We start from the raw sequence: 20160 nt of genomic DNA, 5'->3' as shown, positions 1-20160 counted from the left end.
GGGGGGCACAAACTTGCACCACAATAAATGTACCTATTGCTTTTCAAGACTTTCACATTATCATAAAACATGAATGTTAGAAGGAAAGTTCACCAGTGTTTACTTTCATATTATTAGCAAATGTGAATTGTTTGAGATAACAAAACAGTCTAAGAATTTTATGACAATTTAAATACTATTTTCAATACTTTATGGAAAAGTAAACTTTTTCCTGTGCTATTTATTACAAAACCCTGATAATACTACAGAATTTATCATCAAATAAAACTCAGACATAGGGCTGGGGATATGGCCTAGTGGCAAGAGTGCTTGCCTCTTATACATGAAGCCCTGGGTTCGATTCCCCAGCACCATATATACAGAAAATGGCCAGAAGTGGCACTGTGACTCAAGTGGCAGAGTGCTAGCCTTGAGCAAAAGGAAGCCAGGGACAGTGCTCAGGCCCTGAGTCCAAGGCCCAGGACTGGCAAAAAAAAAAAAAAAAAATTATCCTTGGTACTTCATATGTTCCTTCCTTGAACAGGTGCTACTTTGTTAATTCCAAGTTAATGTCAGTTACAAAGTTTAAAATGTAGCAAAACATCACTTAACAAAACCAAGATTATTAGAACCACATATTTTTAAGTAACTGGGGCTAGGTCTTATAAATTATCACCTAAAAGAAAATACATGAAATGAAATTAGAAGAATACATGAATCCATGCAACTTAAGGTCTGTATTTTACAAAAGCAATACATGTTAGAATCAGACCAATCACAATTCCCAGCACTGTTGTAGATTCTACTAGTAGTGCCTCATTTGTTACAACAGTATGGCATGCAATGCTACCCGCAGTCCTACAAAGTAAGCCAGTTGATGAATATGCCTTTTTTTTTTTTTTTTTTTTTGGTCAGTCATGGTGCTTGAACTCTGGGCCCGGGCTCTTCAGCTCAAGGCTAGTGGTTCTACCACTTGAGCCACAGCACCACTTCTGGTTTTCTGGTAGTTAATTTGAGATAAAAGTCTAGTGGACTTTTCTGGCTGGGCTGGCTTTGAACCTCGATCCTCAGATCTCAGCCTCCTGAGTAGCTAGTATTACAGGTGTGAACCACCAACGCCTGGCTAATATGCTTAAGTAGAAACATATACACTAAATAGCTGTAGATTTTTAGGCTAGCAAATTTTTTTAAATGGCATTACAGTGATTTGAAACTGAATATTCTTTTAATTAAAAATGAATACCTAAGAAAATAAAAACTATTTCAACATATATCACAAGCATTAATTAAAAACACAAGCATTAAATAATTGACACAATATTAAATAGCTTGTGACAGAGACAAGTAACAGAGACAAGTGTCAGGGACAACCCAAAGCCAGCCATTAAGCTCTGGACTCCTCTCTTTCAACTCTCATGTCCTATTGCCATTGTCTTTCCAATCTCGTTGTGTGTGTTGGTGTGTATTTTAAGTATTCGGTAGCACTAGGCACTGAATCCAAGGTTTTGCACATGTTAAGTAAATGCTCTATAGTTGAAATACATCCTCTAGCCCATCCACCCCTGGAAATAGAATTTCTACAATACTTCAGTGAACTAATTTGTTAAGATCACCAGTGACCTCAACCTTGCCAAATCTGAGAGCTATATAGCTGGCTTTATCTATATAGCTGGCTTTATCTGTAAAGTTAACTCCTCTCGTCATACTTTTTTTTTTTTTTAGCAACACATAACCCAGTTTTCTTCCCACCACAATCCTGATCTACACACAAGCACGCACGCGCACACACACACACACATTCTTTCTAGGAAATCTACAATTCCAAGGCTTCAAATACTACCTAGATGACTCTAATTTCTCTTGACTTGGATGGAGTTCTAAATTCATACATTCAACTTCCTACTTGGTATTTCACTTAAATATAAATACCACATACTTAATAATAAAAAAAAAATCCTTTCCTTCTCCTGTCAGTTACCCCACGACCAGTCTTCTCTCCCATGAGCCATCTACTTGCTTACAATAACTTCTAGATATGAACCTGGATTAACTTCTCCCTCATAGCCCACATCCAATGCATAAACAAGTTTCAACAGATCTATTCATGAAGTATAGTTGGTTCTGTCTCTATCATCTACTATAAACTACCCTACTTACATGTAGCTTCCATTTCATTCTTGCCCCCTTGGTCACAACAGAGGAGGAAAATTAAGATCAAATCAGTGGTTGTGTGCTTTAAGTCACGTAATATCTTCTCAGTATACATTAAAATCCTAATTGCTGACCATTCTATATGTTATGGCTCCTAACTACCCTCAACTTCATGTCTTTCCTCTTTCTAACCCATCACAAGGCTTACCCACACAGGCTTTCTCCTTGCGCCTCTCCACCCCCCAACCCCAATACACTACTCAGATCAACTACCAAGCCTTTGCATTTGCTCTTCCTTCTGCAAAGAACTTTCTGGAGACTTTTACACACACACACACAACTCCCCCCCCCTTCAGATTTTGCTCTAATGTCAGATCTTTCAGTCCTTTCCTATTGTGTGAAATAACCTCCATTCTAATCACTCTATTATTACAACGGCCAAAACGCTACTACTGATATCGGAAATGGTCTCATTACATCTTGCCAACTTTAATTTAGAAGTTCTATTCCCAAAGCCTCCCGCAGCACATAGTAAAAGCATAACAAATGCTTTCTGTGAGTTAAATTTTCCCCATTGCATTTTGTTACTGCAAATCAACCAACTGTTTGACAGCTGGTCCATGATTTGATTTCTTATTAATCCTTGAAACAATCTAAGACATTTTAACACACTCCCCAAACCTCCAGTCCATCTATAGCATCTCACTTAAAAGTATGTATGGAGTATGTATGGAGACTCAATTTTCTTCCTCCTCTCCCAGTGAACGAGCATGTACTGGACACCTTGGCACCTGTTACATCTTCAATCAGTTAAAGAGGTGCAGATAAGCCAAACAGCACATGGGAGACGTGGCCTTCCCTTTCGGGGATTATATTCAGGTGAAACGTGAAGCGCTTTAAAAACTCCACCTGCCCAATCTCTAACAAAGCCCAATTCACATCATTTAAGGAAAACGGGGTAAAATAACGTCTGCAGGGCAGGAAGGTATGCTCAGTGTAGCTGAGATGAAAGAAACCTATCTGGAGGCCCTAGGGCAAACACGGGTGTATGGAGGCGGCTGGGGGGAGGGGGGTGTCGGGTCGGTCTATATATAACGGGATAGCAAAAACAAGGGGACACCAGTTCAAAGCTCTCGTCGGGCTCTCTGCAGAAGGGTTGAGGGGGAATTATTTTGAACCTGAACGCAAAGGTGGATGAGGAAGGGAAGCCCTGGGAGTCTCTGATCACCGCTTCGGCCTGCACATCGGGCACGGTGGAGTGGATGCACCGATCTGGGTCCGCCAGTCCACCATCGCCATCCCCGCGAGATCTCTTCCCCTCCCCTCCCCTCCGCCGCTCCCCCCACCCCACACACACCCCAGAATACTCACATGGGCTCGAGGGTCTTGCTGAGCCAGGACTTGAGTGCCTCGAAGTTTTCAATGATCATTTTAGAAACCATCCACCGCGGCCCCGAGGCCCGTCACACACACGCACACACACACACCCGCCCGCCTCAGCCCGCCCAGGTCGCGGCCGCTACGGCCGCCGCTGCCCCCGCCCCCTCCTCCGCGCGCCGCCCGCCCGCGTGGGCCGCGGTGGGAGGCGCCGGTGGCAGGTTCCCGCGAGCCCCGGGCTACGTGCAGCTTCGCGGGGGGAGGCTGCTGCAGGCCTCGAGCCCACGGGGTGGCCTCGAACCTTCGGGGCGTCGGGAGCCTCTCCCTCCCTTAGACCCCGGCCCGGGCCCAGGCGGAGACAGCGACGGTTTACTCGGGCCCTCTCTCCCTTCCCCAACTCCCTCAGCGAATCTTCCCGAACCAGAAGCGCGAAACGCGCCGAGGCCGGGTTTTTCTTTCAGCGTCTGGATTATGTGCTTGTTGGCAACGCAGCAGAGGCAAAAGTAAAGAAAGAGAAGACCCCCAGTAGCGCGATAGGAACGACTCGGGGGGTCTTCCCAGCACCTGAGCACCCCCAAGAAAATGGCTGCCCGTAAACCTCGCGAGGATTGACAAAGTCTCGCGTTGACTCCTGGAGCCTTCTGGGAAGAGACGTAAAGACCCGGCGCCCGGCGCATCGCCGAGCGCGCCGACCGAACGAGCGCGGTCTAGCGTGTAGTGCTTGTGCGCTTAGTTGTGGGGCCTGCTGCCTTTTTACCCTCTGTATCCCGGCGTGAGTGACGACGGAGACTTTGTTCCTTTACCAAGATGGAGAGACCACTGACCTCAGAATCAGTGAGAACCCCCGGCTTCCCAGTTTGGCCTCCCTGAGAGGATAGTGGCCCGTCAGCCACCTCGACCACGGGATGGAGAGCCGTAGCGAGGCGCCAGTCTTCCTTCTCCGTGTACCTCAGTTTACCTTAGCCTCCAGCACGGTATTCCCTGTCTGCTGTAAGATTCACAGGCTATCCTAACTGTGCACCGTGGCCTCCAGAGTACTAATTGCCTGTCCGAAGTTATCCTGACTCGGCAAACCCCTAGTGACCTAAGGTGATAGGGATTCCCAACCCCCAAAACAAAGGTGAGAAAACCTGAATGAGCTCGGGACGCGTTTTCCTACCACCTGAAACTGGAATTTTCTCCTAGCTGGATATTTTTAAGTGAGAATTTAGATACTGTTCATTTACAGCCAGTTTCAGCTCTTACCTCATAATTGACTCCACTAAAAGAGGACATCCCAAATTCTCCTAAGTGATCGAGTACGTTTGATTTCTGCCCATTTATTATCATATACCACGTGAGGCACCCGGATGGAATTATGAAAAGGGCCTAAAATGCATGAAACGAAAATAATTTGTAATCTAATGACAGTAGCTAAGCTAATAAAAGTTCTTTCACGGGAAACATGGTAGAACAAAAGACCCTTACGAATTGGATGTTTATAATCTTCTGGAGTGAAGTATCCTTAAAACATTAAGTGAAAAGATTATCAGCTACAAAGCTAGGCACTTGTCCTAAAATAATTGCATCTAAAGTAGGATGTTAACTGGAATCCAGCAACTAAATAGCCAAGGTATTGATTAAAGCGATTTAGTAAAGTGAAGTAAACCACATAAAAGAAAAAAAATATTTATGATTACACTTCTGTGAGGTTTCTAGAGTCTTCCAAGTCTACCAAATACTGTAAACTCCAGGTAAATTTATTTGCTCATTATTTTCCACAGTGAATGTCTCTATATATCTTTCTCTGCTCAAATGTTGCCCATTCTTTTCCAGTACTGCTAATATTTTGTTTGTTCTCATTCTTTCTGAGCAAGAGCAACATCTTTTAAATCTCTGCTTTTTAGGCAACCCAAATAACAGTTTATCTTCACTTGCCTTTCATAGAATTCTAACACTTAAGTCTAATCATCACTTCCTTCCACAGTGTCTTCAGGATAAAGTAAATCTTTAGCTACTTATATTTCCCCAAAATTTGTTTTGAATATATATCCATCAGTATGCAAGCCATCCTGAACTACGTTGAGTAACCCTTTAAAGAAGTATACTCTCATGAAACTAGTCCATTGCAAAAAAAAAAAAAAATGGGTTTCTCTCTCTTACACTTGATGGATTCGTGCTTATCCTTGAAAACTCAGCACATAAAACATCACTGTTAAGAACCCCTCTCCTGGGAACTGGAAATATGGCTGTTGTAGTATAATGCCTGTCCAGCAAGTTTGAGGGTCTGAGTTCAACCCCCAGTGCCACCAAATAAAGAAAAGAAAGAAATCCATCCCTGACCTTCATTCCCTTAAAGTAAGAGTCCCTTTGAAGTTTTCTCATATTAGCCTGCTAGTATTATAGCATCCATGATTTTCTTTTTATTATCATCTGGTTATCTGCTTTTTACTAGACTGTAGTATATAACTAGCTTCAAAAGTAGCCCCAGATACATGCAATCAATTTTCCTTATTCATAGTAGTTATAGTCTATAAAACAGCCACAAATGTTGAATTAGCAAATAATGGGACCATTGCTCCTAAGGGAAATCAGTGTTGGTTCTTGCAAGCCTCTAGTCACATTTTTATCAATTGATCAATAAATAATCATGTTTATGTGTTTCTGTTTAAGGGCTCTTTATTTAATATATATTGTTGATTCATTAGTATTGAGCTCAGGGGCAGTGGTACCATAACTCATGCCTGAACAACGCTTAACTAATGCATGTATATTCTCTGTAAGATAGTCCACAGCCTGCTTACACATGGAAACCATAGAACGCACTTCAGCACTACATTTGGGAGCCACTTAAAACAGTGAAACCATAAACAAAATCACAAAAAAAATGCAAGGAAATAGTACTAAATAGATGAAAAGAACACTTTCTACCAATAGAGATTAAAAAAGATGTCAGAATATCCCAGTGTTCACTCTTATCTGGGAATATGCACATCAGATAACTTTAAAATTTCACCTCTCCATTCATGTCCACAAATGTCCACTGAAAAACCACTGCAGTCATTGATTTGGGAGTTACAATTTTTCTAAGTAGCAAACTCATAAATACAGAATTTGCTATACACAAGGTCTTGCTAGATAGCCTTGGCTGATGTTAAATTGCAATCATTCTTCTCTCTTGAATGTTGAGATAATACGCATGTATCACAATGCATGGACCAACTATGTGTGTGAATATGTGTATGTATTTTTGTGTGGCATCTTGGGTCTTGAACTCAGGGCCTGGGTGATATTGAGCTTTTTGTTTTGTCTTGCTCAAAGATAGCACTCTACAATTTGAGCCACAGCTCCGCTTCTGGCTTTTGGTAGTTTATAGACATGAGTCACTGATAAATGAAGCCCTGTCAACCTTCATGAAATTTTCTCTGACTGCTGAGAGTGATAGCAATACCTTCCTACTCTAAGTCAATGGACAGTTTTTATTACCATTCCACAGTTAGTCATTGTTCCTTCCCACCCTGTGTCTCTTCATTCCTTTTGGAAATTAATCATATAAAAGTATGTAGGGACTAGGTCACAAAACATTAGAGCAAAATCTGAAGGGGGGGAGTTGTGTGTGTGTGTGTGTGTGTGTGTGTGTGTAAAAGTCTCCAGAAAGTTCTTTGCATATAAGTGTGTAAGTGAAAAATTTAGATACTGTCCTCCTTCAACTTCTGTACAATCTTATTGTCAGGGAACTTAGATTACATACTTACTGCCCAATGGTTATATTACCTATTTAAAACTCTTCATTGGGAGGATAAAGTGGGATGAATATAGAAAGGTAGAGTATTTGAATATATAAAAATAAAATAATAAAATCTGTTGAAATTGTTTTACGAAGGGGAAAGGAAGGCATAGAGGAAGTAAGATTGATTGCTAAACATGTGTGAAAATGTCATGAACTCACTATATACTAATGTATACTCAAGAAAAATAAAACCTTCATTGGTTTCTCATTTTTCAGACTAATATACAAATTTATTAATAATGCCAAATGTAAATGGATGTGTCTTATGGTAATAAAGCACTGCACTTTGTGTTATTTATTCTGTTTATCCTTATAATTTAGGATTCCCGTTTTTCAGATAAAATGGCTGAAGGAATTTCATCACATCCTTAACAACATGCTTAGAGTAACTGACACCTGCCTGTCTAGCTTCTCTTCTCCCTGTGCATATTTCATGCTATAAAATGTTACCAAAACATATACACAAAGGAATTCTACACCTCTATCAGAAAGAATGGCATTGCCCCATTCGTAAGGAAATGGAAGGACATGGAAAAATCATACTAAGTGAAGTGAGCCAGATACAAAGAAACATAGACTCTTTGGTTTCCCTCATCAGGAATAATTAGTACATGGCTAGGATTATCCTAGCAAATATCTCAATAGCTATGTACATATGAACACATAAGATGATGCTAAGTGAAATGAACTCCAAGTTATGGAAACAAGTGGTTTAACACGTTATTTTCAACATATCATGTGAAATTATGCCCTTTTTCTTTTGTCTTTCCTGTGGTTTAACCCCTCATGTCACTGTAACTGACTTTCCACCCTGGATATTGTATATACGTGTATTGGAACTAGGGAAGGGAAAGGGAATATCAAAATTGAGAGAAAGGATGAAAAGAAAAACCAAGGCAACAGCAATTCTTACAAAACTATATGATGTAAACCAACTGCACTACTCAAGGGAAGGAGGGAAATGGGGAGGGGGGAAGGTGGTGGAAAAACAAGTAACAAGTTGGATAAGAAATGTACTCACTGCTCTACGTATGAAACTGTAACCCCTCTGTACATCACTGACAATAAAATGAAAAAAAAAATGTTACCAGACCAGAAAATTTGCACTACCAATGGTAGTGGTATACATTGAAGAAATCGGAACCTGAAAATATTTTTTACACAATCAAGGATTTGTTTTATTTATACTCTTTAAATTTTAGCAAGAATTTATTTTAATATAGCAGGATAAAGTAGGGAGAAATGGATGACAGAAACTTTTACTTATTACTCAAGAAATGGGAATTAAAGATTCCAGAAATAAAATTCTTTACAGACACTCAGAATTATATAACGTATTGCTTAACTATTCAATATTATTTATATTTGTCCTAGCCCACTATATACACACTGAATTTTTATCACTAAAATAGTAACATATGAATGCAACATTATAATTTTATAAATTTGAAAGATAATAAAGTTTAAAACTAAATTTTTGTGCATATTGTGGAGAATGCAGAAAAGTTTCTGTACAAAGCACTTACCTGATGCTATATTCAGAAATGTACCAAATGGTTCAGCTACATACTGAATAAAAAAACATTTAATTGAATTACCAGTTCTCATGTTAGTAGTGTCTTTATATGATTTAACACTTAACATTATGTAAAAGATACTTTTTATTTTTGTTTAATTTGAATTGTTATAAAGGTGACATATAAGGAGGTTACAGTTACATAAGTCAGGGGGAGTGTTCATTTGTTTTTGGACAATGAAAAAATTGTCTTTAATATTACGATATGCCAATTTCCAAATAAAAACAAAATACCTTTGGATATGCTACTACTGAACCAGCAGAGGGCGCTCAGACTTTTGTTAACCAAAATTTTTGTTGTCAAAGCCACTGGATTCCAAAATATGTTATTTAGATAATAAATGTATTCATAGACAAAGAATATACTGTAGGCTTAAAAAATAAATTAGAACATATAGAAAAGATATTGAGAATATTCCTTTAAAAGCCAAGCAATATGATAAAGTATGTGCTTAGCATGTACTAGGCCCTGAATCCCTTTATGCACACACACACACACACACACACACACACACACACACACGGCAACATTTAAAGTCTCAGGAGCCTATAACCAATTTCTTTATAGTTTTATTCTTCATTTTTTGCCATTCTGCAAGTGTTGACTTCTTTCCCACTGAGGCCTGATTCTAGTTACTGTTTATTAAGGTAGTTGTTATCTTAAGTGTGTAACAAATTATTTTTATAATGCAGTGTAAAGAATTGAATTTAGTGAATGAAAATTAGACACAGGACGCCCATATAATAGAATTAATGATAATGTCCTGAAATAGGGCAATGATAGTAAGAATGGAGAGAAGTCAAATACCTACAAGCTCATCTTGACAACATTTTACCACTCTGAAGAATTATGTGTTTACCAATCCAAACTATTCTTTATGAGGCTAGGAATGTGGCTTAGCAGTAGAGTGCTTGCCTGGCATTCATGACACCCTGGGTTCAATTTCTCAGTATCACATCCATAGAAAAAGCCAGAAGTGGCTCTGTGACTCAAGTGGTGTACATCAGTGCTCAGGGCCTGAATTCAAACCCCAGGACTGGTGCACACCCATGCACATGTACACACACACACACACACCTTTATTGTATTAACCAACATTATTGAATACTTCTCACTTAAGATGAGTGAATGAAGCAAAAATTAAAAGAATTATCCATTTTTTTTCATTTTGTTCTATTTTCATTTTAGGAAATAGGTCTTGGTATGATCATAGGTTTGCTGTCTTTCAAGCAACACATTTATATTTCATATATCCAAAATAACCCAAAGCATTCATAAGGTGTCACTGAGGTTTGATTGGGAAGGTGTATTATATCAACTAGGAATTTTGTTAGCTACTACCTATTGAGACCTTGCCAACAACTGCTGAAACACTTGAGGGTTTATATTTTTACATCAAAGGAATTCAGAAGTAGGTGGTCCACCATGGTATGGGGTTTCAAAAAGAATCCAAGTCTTTCTTTCATAGTTTTCTTAATACCTAGCTTCTCTTTTCAATATGGTCACAATATGGCTACTGGGGTTGCAAGCATATATTCATTCTAAGCAAGAATAATAAAATAGGCAGAAATAGACTCATCCAAGCTCTATGAATAAAAACTTTCTGGGGCTGGGAGTATGGCCTAGTGGCAAGAGTGCTTGCCTCCTACACATGAAGCTCACAGTTCGATTCCCCAGCACCACATATCTGGAAAAAGGCCAGAGGGGGCGCTGTGGCTCAAGTGGCAGAGTGCTAGCCTTGAGCAAGAAGAGGCCAGGGACAGTGCTCAGGCCCTGAGTCCAAGGCCCAGGACTGGCCAAAAAAAACTTTCTAATATACCTGATCCTATAACTTCTGCCTGTATCTCTTGATCCAGTACGTTATGTGTATACTAGAGTTACACATATACAAGAGGATGAGAAGTGCATTTTTAAAGCTTTGAACATTGGACTCTGAAACTGAGATCATGTCACTTAGGATGAAGATGAAAATGGATATAGAATAAGCAACCAGCTGTCTCTACCACATACACCAAATGAGTCAGAACTGTGAAATATGAAATATGAAAACAGACCAAAAGAACTTAAGGGAATAAATATATTAACCCACATTAATAAGTTGCAAGTATCTTTCTACAGGCATATCAAATTTCAGTGGTTAAATGATCATTGGAAATGGCTTCTTTTCCCTCTAAATGCTGATTTCATTTGAGTTGGAAGTGCTTAGCATGTTCTCTCCTCATCATAGCAAGATAGCGACTACAAAGCCTAAGCTACATTTCTCCTAGTGAATTAGTAATTTTACTATGAATCATGAGAGGGTCTTTGATAACACATGCCCATTTTTGAGCCAATCATTGTGGATAGACCACAGGCTGCTTCTATTGGTTAGATCTGCTTCATGGGCTCTGTCTAAATCTATTTCCAATTAAATCATGAACTTAGTTGTGAGAGGCAATTTGCTAAAGAAAACTCATCAGATGCTAGGCAAACAAAGGTAGTACGCTTGGTACAGATGCTAAAGTCTTGGAAGAGAAAAGCACTTCCAGTCTAGGAGTGAAGTAACAAAAATATATAAAATTGTAAATTTACGAAATGTTTTTCATGGCATTCCACTGTGTTCAATAATGTTCACCAATTCAGTATTCAGAGAAAACACACAAACCAATTATGATAATACTTTGAGCTTCATCAAAAGCATTTGTCATTCTTAAACACCAACAAAATATTGAGGAGGATTTGCATCCACATTCTATTTATAGAGATATTTATTTGTGGTAATTTAATGGAGACTCTGAGAGATGCATAATCATAAATTACTCCTTTCAACACTGTAATATAACCTCCATGGAAAAGATTATGAAGAGAATAGAGCACAAAACAGTGATGTGGGTTTTTCTCCCCCAAGGTCATGAATCAGCAGCCAACTAAAGCTTCTGACTCCCAAAATATATGACTCATTCTTTTACATATTCCTATAACTTATTTTTAGATTATCACAATGATTGTGGGGTTTTTTTTAGCATATTTTTGTAGGTGATTGGCAGAAAATGAAAATGGCCATATGTCTGAAACTCAGCATCATCTGCCCTAGAGAGATAACAAATAAAACAGAACAAGGCAAGTTCTCAAATGAAGAGGAAGTGGGGCATAGCAATGTATTTATGGAGGAAATTTACCAGCTAAAAATAACTAAAAATGGAGTGTAATTTGGGAGAGAGAACTTTGGGTGTTCAATATTATCATAAAAGTACACGTACAGCTAAGTAGGTTTTGTTTTCTTTTTACATAAAATTGTACATTCTCTTTCAAGGAAGGGCGACGTGCATATTATACCATCATTTAAGGACTGTTCAAAATTATAAATACATTCAGATGACTGAGGGAAGGCTACAGGAGCATATATGTCTGTTCCTTCATGTACCAAATCATTTTGAGGGCCTTACTCCATACTTCTTATTAGAGATAAATCTTATCAGGCTTCTTAACTTTCTTTTTGTATTGACAAAATCTATAGATTCTCAGTTTTTTAATATTTGGAAAATATTTAGATTCATAAATAAAGCCAATTATGTCAAAAGTAATAAAACTCAATAGAACAATATGTGTGCATATATGTGCTTTTATCTTCTCTTCTCATTTCTCTCCTCTCCAGCCCTGCCCTCCTTTCTGCTCTCCTCCCTCTTCTCTTGTTTCCCATCTGCCCTCTTTCCTTTCCTTCTCCCCTCTTCTTTTTCCCTTCTGTGTGTTTCTCTTTTTAAGGGGAGTGTACGAGGGATTGAACCTAGCGTTTGCACATACTGGACAAAAACTCTACCACTTGAGTCATGCCCCAGTCCTTTCTTTTTTTTTAATATTTTATTGTTACTATAAAGGTGATGTACAGAAGTATTAAGAGTTTCTTAAGTCAGGTGTGTACCACTGTGCCTTTGAGCCCCTAGGCAATGCTGGAACTATGAGTTCTCCTCAGCACCATAGCTGTGTCTAAGGGATGGCCACTAAACCCACCTCAGCAGTGTCCTGTGTCCAGGAATTAAGCTTCAAAGTCTGCATTAACTTACTTAATTAAGGTGGGATTGAAACAAACTCCCTCCTCCCATGGAACTTATCTACCTGAACAGACACCAGCTACCTACAAGGTCATGTGAAGGTCAAACAAACTAAGGTTTCAAGAACAATGGAAAGCATGTAAAGTGGCAGAAGATAAAGGGGAAAGGGAGCCAGATCTGGGACAACCTAACCAGCCAATCTCTTTTCTATGGCCTACTCCACCATCTGCTTCTGAGATAAGGATCAGAGTCCTCACATGACTTCATGAAAAGTATCACAGGAAACAATGACATACTACTCCTCCATCTTTGACCAACCTGGGAATAACAGTGCTTGTTGCTGCTTTGCAGGTACAGGAAGTACATCAGCTGGTAGCTAGAGATGAGAGTTAGTGGAGCCAGTCCTGCTCTTCTGACACATCCTAATCTCCTGTCTTCTCCAAGGTCCAGAGATTGTGACATGATGAGATCTGCAGAAGGCGACTGCAGTAGTGAGAGGAGGAGGATAGGGAAGGCAGTGTGAAGGTGGGGAGGCCACAGGAAGAGAGTGCTATGGGTTCAGGCTGGGACCTCAGGCCACTAGCTGGGGGATGAAGTCGGAGCAAAAACTGGAGAGATACTTGGAGGTGATAACATTTTAAGTCCTAGTGACAGAACGAGAGGGAAAAGGAGAGATGCAAAATAAAACAAGAGACTTAAAATATTGGCAATTCAAAGTAAAAGTTTGTCAGAAAAAATGGCAATGGATGTCTGGACAACACATTTTAATTTGTCAGTGTGAGCTGTTTTTGTTGTTGTTGTTGTTGTTTTGTTTTGTTTTGTTTTTAGTACGAAGAAGACCAGTAAATTGTGCTGGGACTGTGGTTTAGCGGTAGAGTGCTTGCTTGCCTAGCATGCACAAAGCCCTGGGTTTGGTTCTTGACACATAAACAGAAAAAGCCGGAAGTGGCGCTGTGGCTCGAGGCAGAGTGCTAACCTTGAGCAAAAAGAAGCCAGGGACAGTGGTCAGGCCCTGAGTCCTAGCCGTAGGACTGGCAAAAAAAGAACAGTATGGGCTGGGAATATGGCCTAGTGGCAGAGTGCTAGCCTTGAGCAAAAAAGAAGCCAGGGACAGTGCTCAGGCCCTGAGTTCAAGGTCCAGAACTAGCAAAAAAACAAAAAAAAAACAACAAAAAACTGAATTTTGACCTAGCAATGACATGTCATTAAGCTTAACAGGAACTGGATAGGTTCTTTGAAGGAAAATTGTTTTATCAAGGAAAACTATTTTAGGCTATTTGAGCTACTAAAACAAATGAGTATAGGCTGGATGACTTTAGTAATAAAAGAAAATGTATTGCCCACAGGTCTGGAGACTGGGAATAAAAACTTGTAGGGCCATAGGATCAGGTATGAGGTTATTCCATCCTTAATGTCAGCATGGCAGAGAGAGAAAAAGAGAGGGGGAGAGAGAGAGAGGCAGATGGACAAAATGACAGAGACAGAGAAACATAAAAGAAAACTCATGTATTTTTATAAAGGCACTAATTTCATTTGGGTTAGTTCTACCCTCGTGGCCTAATTACCTCTCAAATGCCTCATATCCTAATATTATCCTATTAGAGGTTAGGATTTCAGAATAATAATTTAGAAGGGGGCATAAATATGTTGTCTACTACGAATGGACTAAAATTCCAAGTATATGTTATTTTATTATGAGGTGATATAGTTTCATCATTTGGAGGCTCAGAATTGTACTCTATTGCCAGTTCTAGTGGGTGTCTGTGGTCAGGGTGGCTGAGGCATAATACAAAATATTCAGAGGAAGCGAAGAGCATGAATGGCACTTCCTTGTGATATCAAAATTATCTATAGCCTCAAAGTAATCTATGAGCATCAGAAATATTCCTATTGTTGGGGGGAGTAAAGCTGACTCTATCTTGATTAGGGAAACATGGTAGCAAATGATGGGGGGAGTAGAGCTGACTCTGTCTTGATTAGGGAAACATGGTAGCAATTGTTAAAATGAAGTTAAATATTAGGTCAACCTGACCGCAAAATTCTGCTTCTGTAAATAGCTTGCTTAACTTGTTTGTTTGCTCTACTGCTGTGCCAACCCCCTACATCTGTGCTATGCTTTTACCTTTATAAACTCCAGATTGAGGACTGTTAGGGGTCGCAGTTTCAGCTCCCAAGTCTGTGCTGCATCGCTGACCAGTCAGTTCGCTTTTTGCTTCCCCAATAAACCCATCTTTTTGCTTAAGACTGCCTCTGAGTGGTGGACTCTTGGAGGGACATGGAATTTCCTCCCTCAAACCCCACAACACTATCTGAAGGACTTTATAAGCTTCAGTTATATGTTATTGAAAATAAGGATGTAATTTTTTTTAATCCTTCAAGTTTAAGGACTCTGAACCTTTCATGTACCCAAGTTAAGAACTGCTTAAACTAAATTATGAGCTCACATTTTAGCTATTTGCAATAATTACAGAATCCTAAGGAGAGCATAAGTACACCTATAAGGCTAAACTGAAGTGAAAGATAAATATCTGGGCTAGGATTATGGCCTAGTGGCAAGAGTGCTTGCCTCATATACATGAAGCCCTGGGTTCGATTCCCCAGCACCACATATATAGAAAATGGCCAGAAGTGGAGCTGTGGCTCAAGTGGCAGAGTGCTAGCCTTGAGCAAAAAGAAGCCAGGGACAGTGCTCAGGCCCTGAGTCCAAGGCAAATAAATAAATAAAAGATAAATTTCTGCTTAGTCCATTCTAAAGACTTGAAAATAGAATCTTGATTCTGTTTCAAGATTCATCCTCATAAAATGTGTCTAAATACTTAGTGTTGTTTTGAAAAATAACAACAAGACATCTTTTCTCCACCATGTCTGGGCACTATTCCAGCCTGGAGTTTTCTGCCTCATCACTTGCACTAGGAAGAAATTGATCTCTTTATTATTTCTTTTGTTTTGTTTTGTTTTGTTCTTTTGGCCAGTCCTAGGCCGTGAACTCAGGGCCTGAGCACTGTCCCTGGCTTCTTTTTTGCTCAAGGCTAGCACTCTGCCACTTGAGCCACAGCGCCACTTCTGGCCATTTTCTGTATATGTGGTGCTGAGGGATCGAACCCAGGGCCTCATGTATACGAGACAAGCACTCTTGCCACTAGGCCATATCCCCAGCCCATCTCTTTATTCTTTCTTTCTTTTTTTTTGTGGCTTGCCCTGGGGCTTGGACTCAGGGCCTGAGCACTGTCCCTGGCTTCTTTTTGCTCAAGGCTAGCACTCTGCCACTTGAGCCACAGCGCCACTTCTGGCCATTTTCTGTATATGTGGTGCTGGGGAATTGAACCCAGGGCCTCATGAATATGAGGCAGGCACTCTAGCCACTAGGCCATATCCCCAGCCCTCTTTATTATTTCTTATGTCTATGGCTTTCTTTTTTTTTTTGTATTCTCATCTTTTTTTTAAATATCGATTTCTTTGCAATATAAATTTATCCCATTACCTGGTCTTCAGCAGTTAATATTTCCTATATTATAATATTTCCAAAATAATTTATCAGTTTTTTGCTTTCTCGGAAAACAGTGGTATTATAGAAAAGGTTTCTGGTATCTATATACTAATGAGAATAAACATTTTTGAAAGTAAATAGGAATTAATATCTAATGAAAGCTATACCGCCTGCAAGTCAGATTTATGATTTAATTCAAATAATATCAAACTCGATGGTTCTAGGATTGTATCTGTCAGTCTCATGTGGCAAATGAATGGTAATTTCTTACATGATTTTAAGGTACTTCTTCCCTCTAAACATTGAGTAAGTCATAACTTATCTAGTTAGTAGATGCTCCTACTATTCCACCCCTCAGACCTAGCTGGCTTGCCTATGCACTATTTCATTTGAGTGTTTGCTGTTAAAAATTCAAAGCTGTCCCCATCTCAGGAGAATTGCTCTCTTCTCTTTAGAAAAACAGAAATCTGGAGCAGCCAGACCCTTGAGGGTCACAGGTAGTATCCAATAATTGATTGACACAGGCCAGAAAAGTTGACCTCTTTTTCTCAAGGAAACCAGAGTTTTCCACTGAACTAGATTGAACATAGCAGGCTGGGAATATGGCCTAGTGGTAAACTGCTTACCTCGCTCATATAGATTGAACATAATATCTGAATGAGATTACAACGTTCCTAATGGTCCCCAGCCTCTTTCCCTTGCTTTTCTGGAAAACACATGCACTAAGGCTTTAGTTCTATACAATAGAATTTGATAAATACTATCTTATAGTAGCCATTCAATAAATCTTTGGGAACTGAGTGAATAAAATGATACAAAATATAAACATACCCTAAGAAGGATTCCTGTAGTTTTCAGCAATAACTTTGTACTGGGAATATTTCTTAGTAAATACTATAAATGTGTCTGTAAATCTGCCTTTATCCTTTTCTGATAAAATGTATTAATTTTTCCAAAAGGAGCCATTTCCAAATGCTTATTTAATGATTAGTAGAGGATAGTCTAATCCTAACCACTGGCCCAAGTGTTAAAGTAATAAAGTCAGTACTTAGGAAAGAAAAGAAAGCTGGCAGCTCATTTTCCAGAGCTCAATACTCTTGATTAATTATTTACTTCTAATATGAGGAGGTGTATTATAAACTTAATAGCAATAGTGTATTAAGATTTCATGAGAAGATGGTAGTAAGTACTCAAAAATGAGATTAACTTTCAATTATTGAGTGATAGAGATGAGTAATAAAGATGAGTACATTGAAACAGATTATACATTTTGTACCAACCCACAAAGTTCAGACCAAATTCGGATTTATGAACATTTCTTCCTTTAACTAATAGCTTAGTTTTTTTTTTTCAAATGGAAAAATCGTTGGGCAAATTTTAAAACTTTACTGGAAAGAAATTAGGAACATCCTAAATGAGTGAAACATTTTTTAAGATGTATATCTTCTTCATAATGTCAAACACTTAGATAGATTTCAACATGTGATGACAAAAAGGGTTGAAAAGTTGCCTTTGATTGTGATTGCTGTCATAATCAAGTAACACAGAACACTTCCTTGCTTTGATCCTATCGGGTCTTTCCTCAATGTCTACATGCTCTTCTCCCAATCTATTTTTCTAAGAACCTAAGCCATATTGGATTAGGAGTCTCCCATACGACTCTCTCTTATCTTAGTTGTATTTTAAAGGCAACATGGGTGCTGGTTCACCTATAATCCCAGCCTTGCCTTGCAGAGGCAGAAGGCCACATAAAAAAACAAAGGCCTTATCTCTGCAGTCACATTTTATTCTAACACTGAGGATTAGTGCTTCAGCATATGAACTCTAGAAGCAGACACACTTGACTGAATGATACTCTTTTATAATTTTGATTGTTACTGTTTATATTCTAAAGTAAAGTAAAGAATACTCAAGTGATTTTAGAATTGTATGTATAAATAATTCTTTTTCTGATCTTTTGTTTAGAAAACTGTGTACCCTAATAAAAATTAAGTAGATGTTAAAAGCTACATAACAGGCCATCTGGGTAGAAATAGACATTTATTAATGAGACTGATAAAATAAAATGAGCTTCCATTTTTCTAAAATTTTATATAAATAGAATATATAACTTCTGATGAAATAAATTTGGATGTTTTTACTGAGCTCTCTTTATAAAAGTGGACTCCTAGTGTCTGAACAAAGTATTTGCAATAGAAATATATCATGTGTTATGTTTCATAAATAATATTACCTTTTACATACAATCATTAAATTATAAAATTCAACATGACATAAATGAGGAAAATTCTGGGGTTGTTTTTCTCAAAACTACTTTTCTCCATTGAAACTATATTTAAAGTCACTTAATTTAAATGAGAAACTTTTGCTTTGTAACTAATGAAAAGATAAAAAGGTTAAACCAACTGCACTTTGTAGCTTTGGCATTATTTTTCTTTCTCCTTTATTGTCAAAGTGAAGTACAGTACTGTGATGAACATAGTTGTGCTAGTGGCTTTAGTGTGGTCTTGCTTGTAATCTTCTGGGTGGATGCCCAAAAGTGGGACTAATGGGTTGTAGTGGAGCTCTATTAAACATAGAGCTCTATTAAACATAGCCTTCTGCGGAATCTCCATATCTACCACTTTCCAGAGTGGTTAAACGAGTTTACATTCCCACCAACAATGTAGTAGGGTTCCCTTTTGGCCACATCCCTTCCAGCATTTTTTATTGTTTTTGGCATTCTTTTTTAACCAAAAAGATAAGACTCACTGAAAGATAAAAGTCAAAATAGGGGCTGGGGATATAGCCTAGTGGCAAGAGTGCTTGCCTCATATACATGAAGCCCTGGCTTCGATTCCAGCACCACATATGTAGAAAATGGCCAGAGGTGGCGCTGTGGCTCAAGTGGCAGAGTGCCAGCCTTGAGCAAAAAGAAGCCAGGGACAGTGCTCAGGCCCTGAGTCCAAGGCCCAGGACTGGCCAAAAAGAAAAAAAAGTCAAAATAAATGTACTGGGAAAATAAAAAGAAAATGATCATTATCTTCTTCTTACTTCTCTTTTTCTCTTCCTCTTCCCATTCTGGTTGAATTTTGTTAAATGTTATTTTTTTACAATAATTAGTAATCATTATCTGTTGCTCTTCTTTAGATGGTTAGTATGATAAATCATATTAACTAAAACAGTCTTGCATTCCTGGGATAGCCATTTTAAGCTTGACCTGTATATTTTTATATATTGTTATCTTATATGCTAATGTTTTGTTAAGGACTTTTGTGTCTCAGAGAGATTATATAGAATTAGTTATTTCTTTGAAAATGTTGGTAGAATTCCTTAGTGAAATAATAGGCTTTTTTTCCAGAAGACTTTCAAACTATGAATTTCAGTCTTTTAAGTAGTTATCTATTTCAATTTAAATGATTTTTGGTAGTTGTGGTTTTTCAAGAATTTCCTCTTATCATTCATGCAAAAGGGTTATTAAGCTTTTTTGATAGAGTTATTTCTACCATTCTCTTATTCTTTTATTCTCTATCTGGTCTGTAGTTATACACCCTCTTTCATTTGTGATAAACTTTGTCCCTTATCTCTATTTTACTGAGTTAATTACTTTTACTTTCACCCCAGATCATCACCTCTGTTTCATTAACTTTCACTATTACTTTTAAAATGTTATTCATTCACATTCTGTTCTTCATTATTTCCTTTTTCTTCCTCCTCCTCCTTCTCCTCCTCCCCCCTCTCTTCTTTCTCCTCCTCCTTCTCTTTTGTCTTCTCCTTTTCTCCTTCTATTTCCTCATTTTCTTCTTCCTCCTC

At 38.6% G+C, this 20160-nt stretch overlaps 1 protein-coding gene across 11 annotated transcripts in view; it reads right to left on the bottom strand.

The window, feature by feature from the left end:
* The window catches only part of Rbm26 (RNA binding motif protein 26), a 70046-nt gene extending 65942 nt beyond the window's left edge, over positions 1-4104 (bottom strand). For all 11 annotated transcript variants that reach the window (XM_048341188.1, XM_048341190.1, XM_048341189.1 and 8 more), the window contains exon 1: positions 3502-4104. In XM_048341188.1, coding sequence (XP_048197145.1) covers positions 3502-3572 — 71 coding nt within the window. In that variant the 5' untranslated portion in view covers positions 3573-4104. The remainder of the gene's footprint in view (positions 1-3501) is intronic.
* Between the last annotated feature and the right edge of the window lie 16056 nt (positions 4105-20160).

Source organism: Perognathus longimembris, chromosome 3 (genome assembly GCF_023159225.1).
Source record: "Perognathus longimembris pacificus isolate PPM17 chromosome 3, ASM2315922v1, whole genome shotgun sequence".
NCBI classification, from domain to species: Eukaryota; Metazoa; Chordata; class Mammalia; order Rodentia; family Heteromyidae; genus Perognathus; species Perognathus longimembris.
This window is presented reverse-complemented; position numbering and strand designations above follow the sequence as displayed.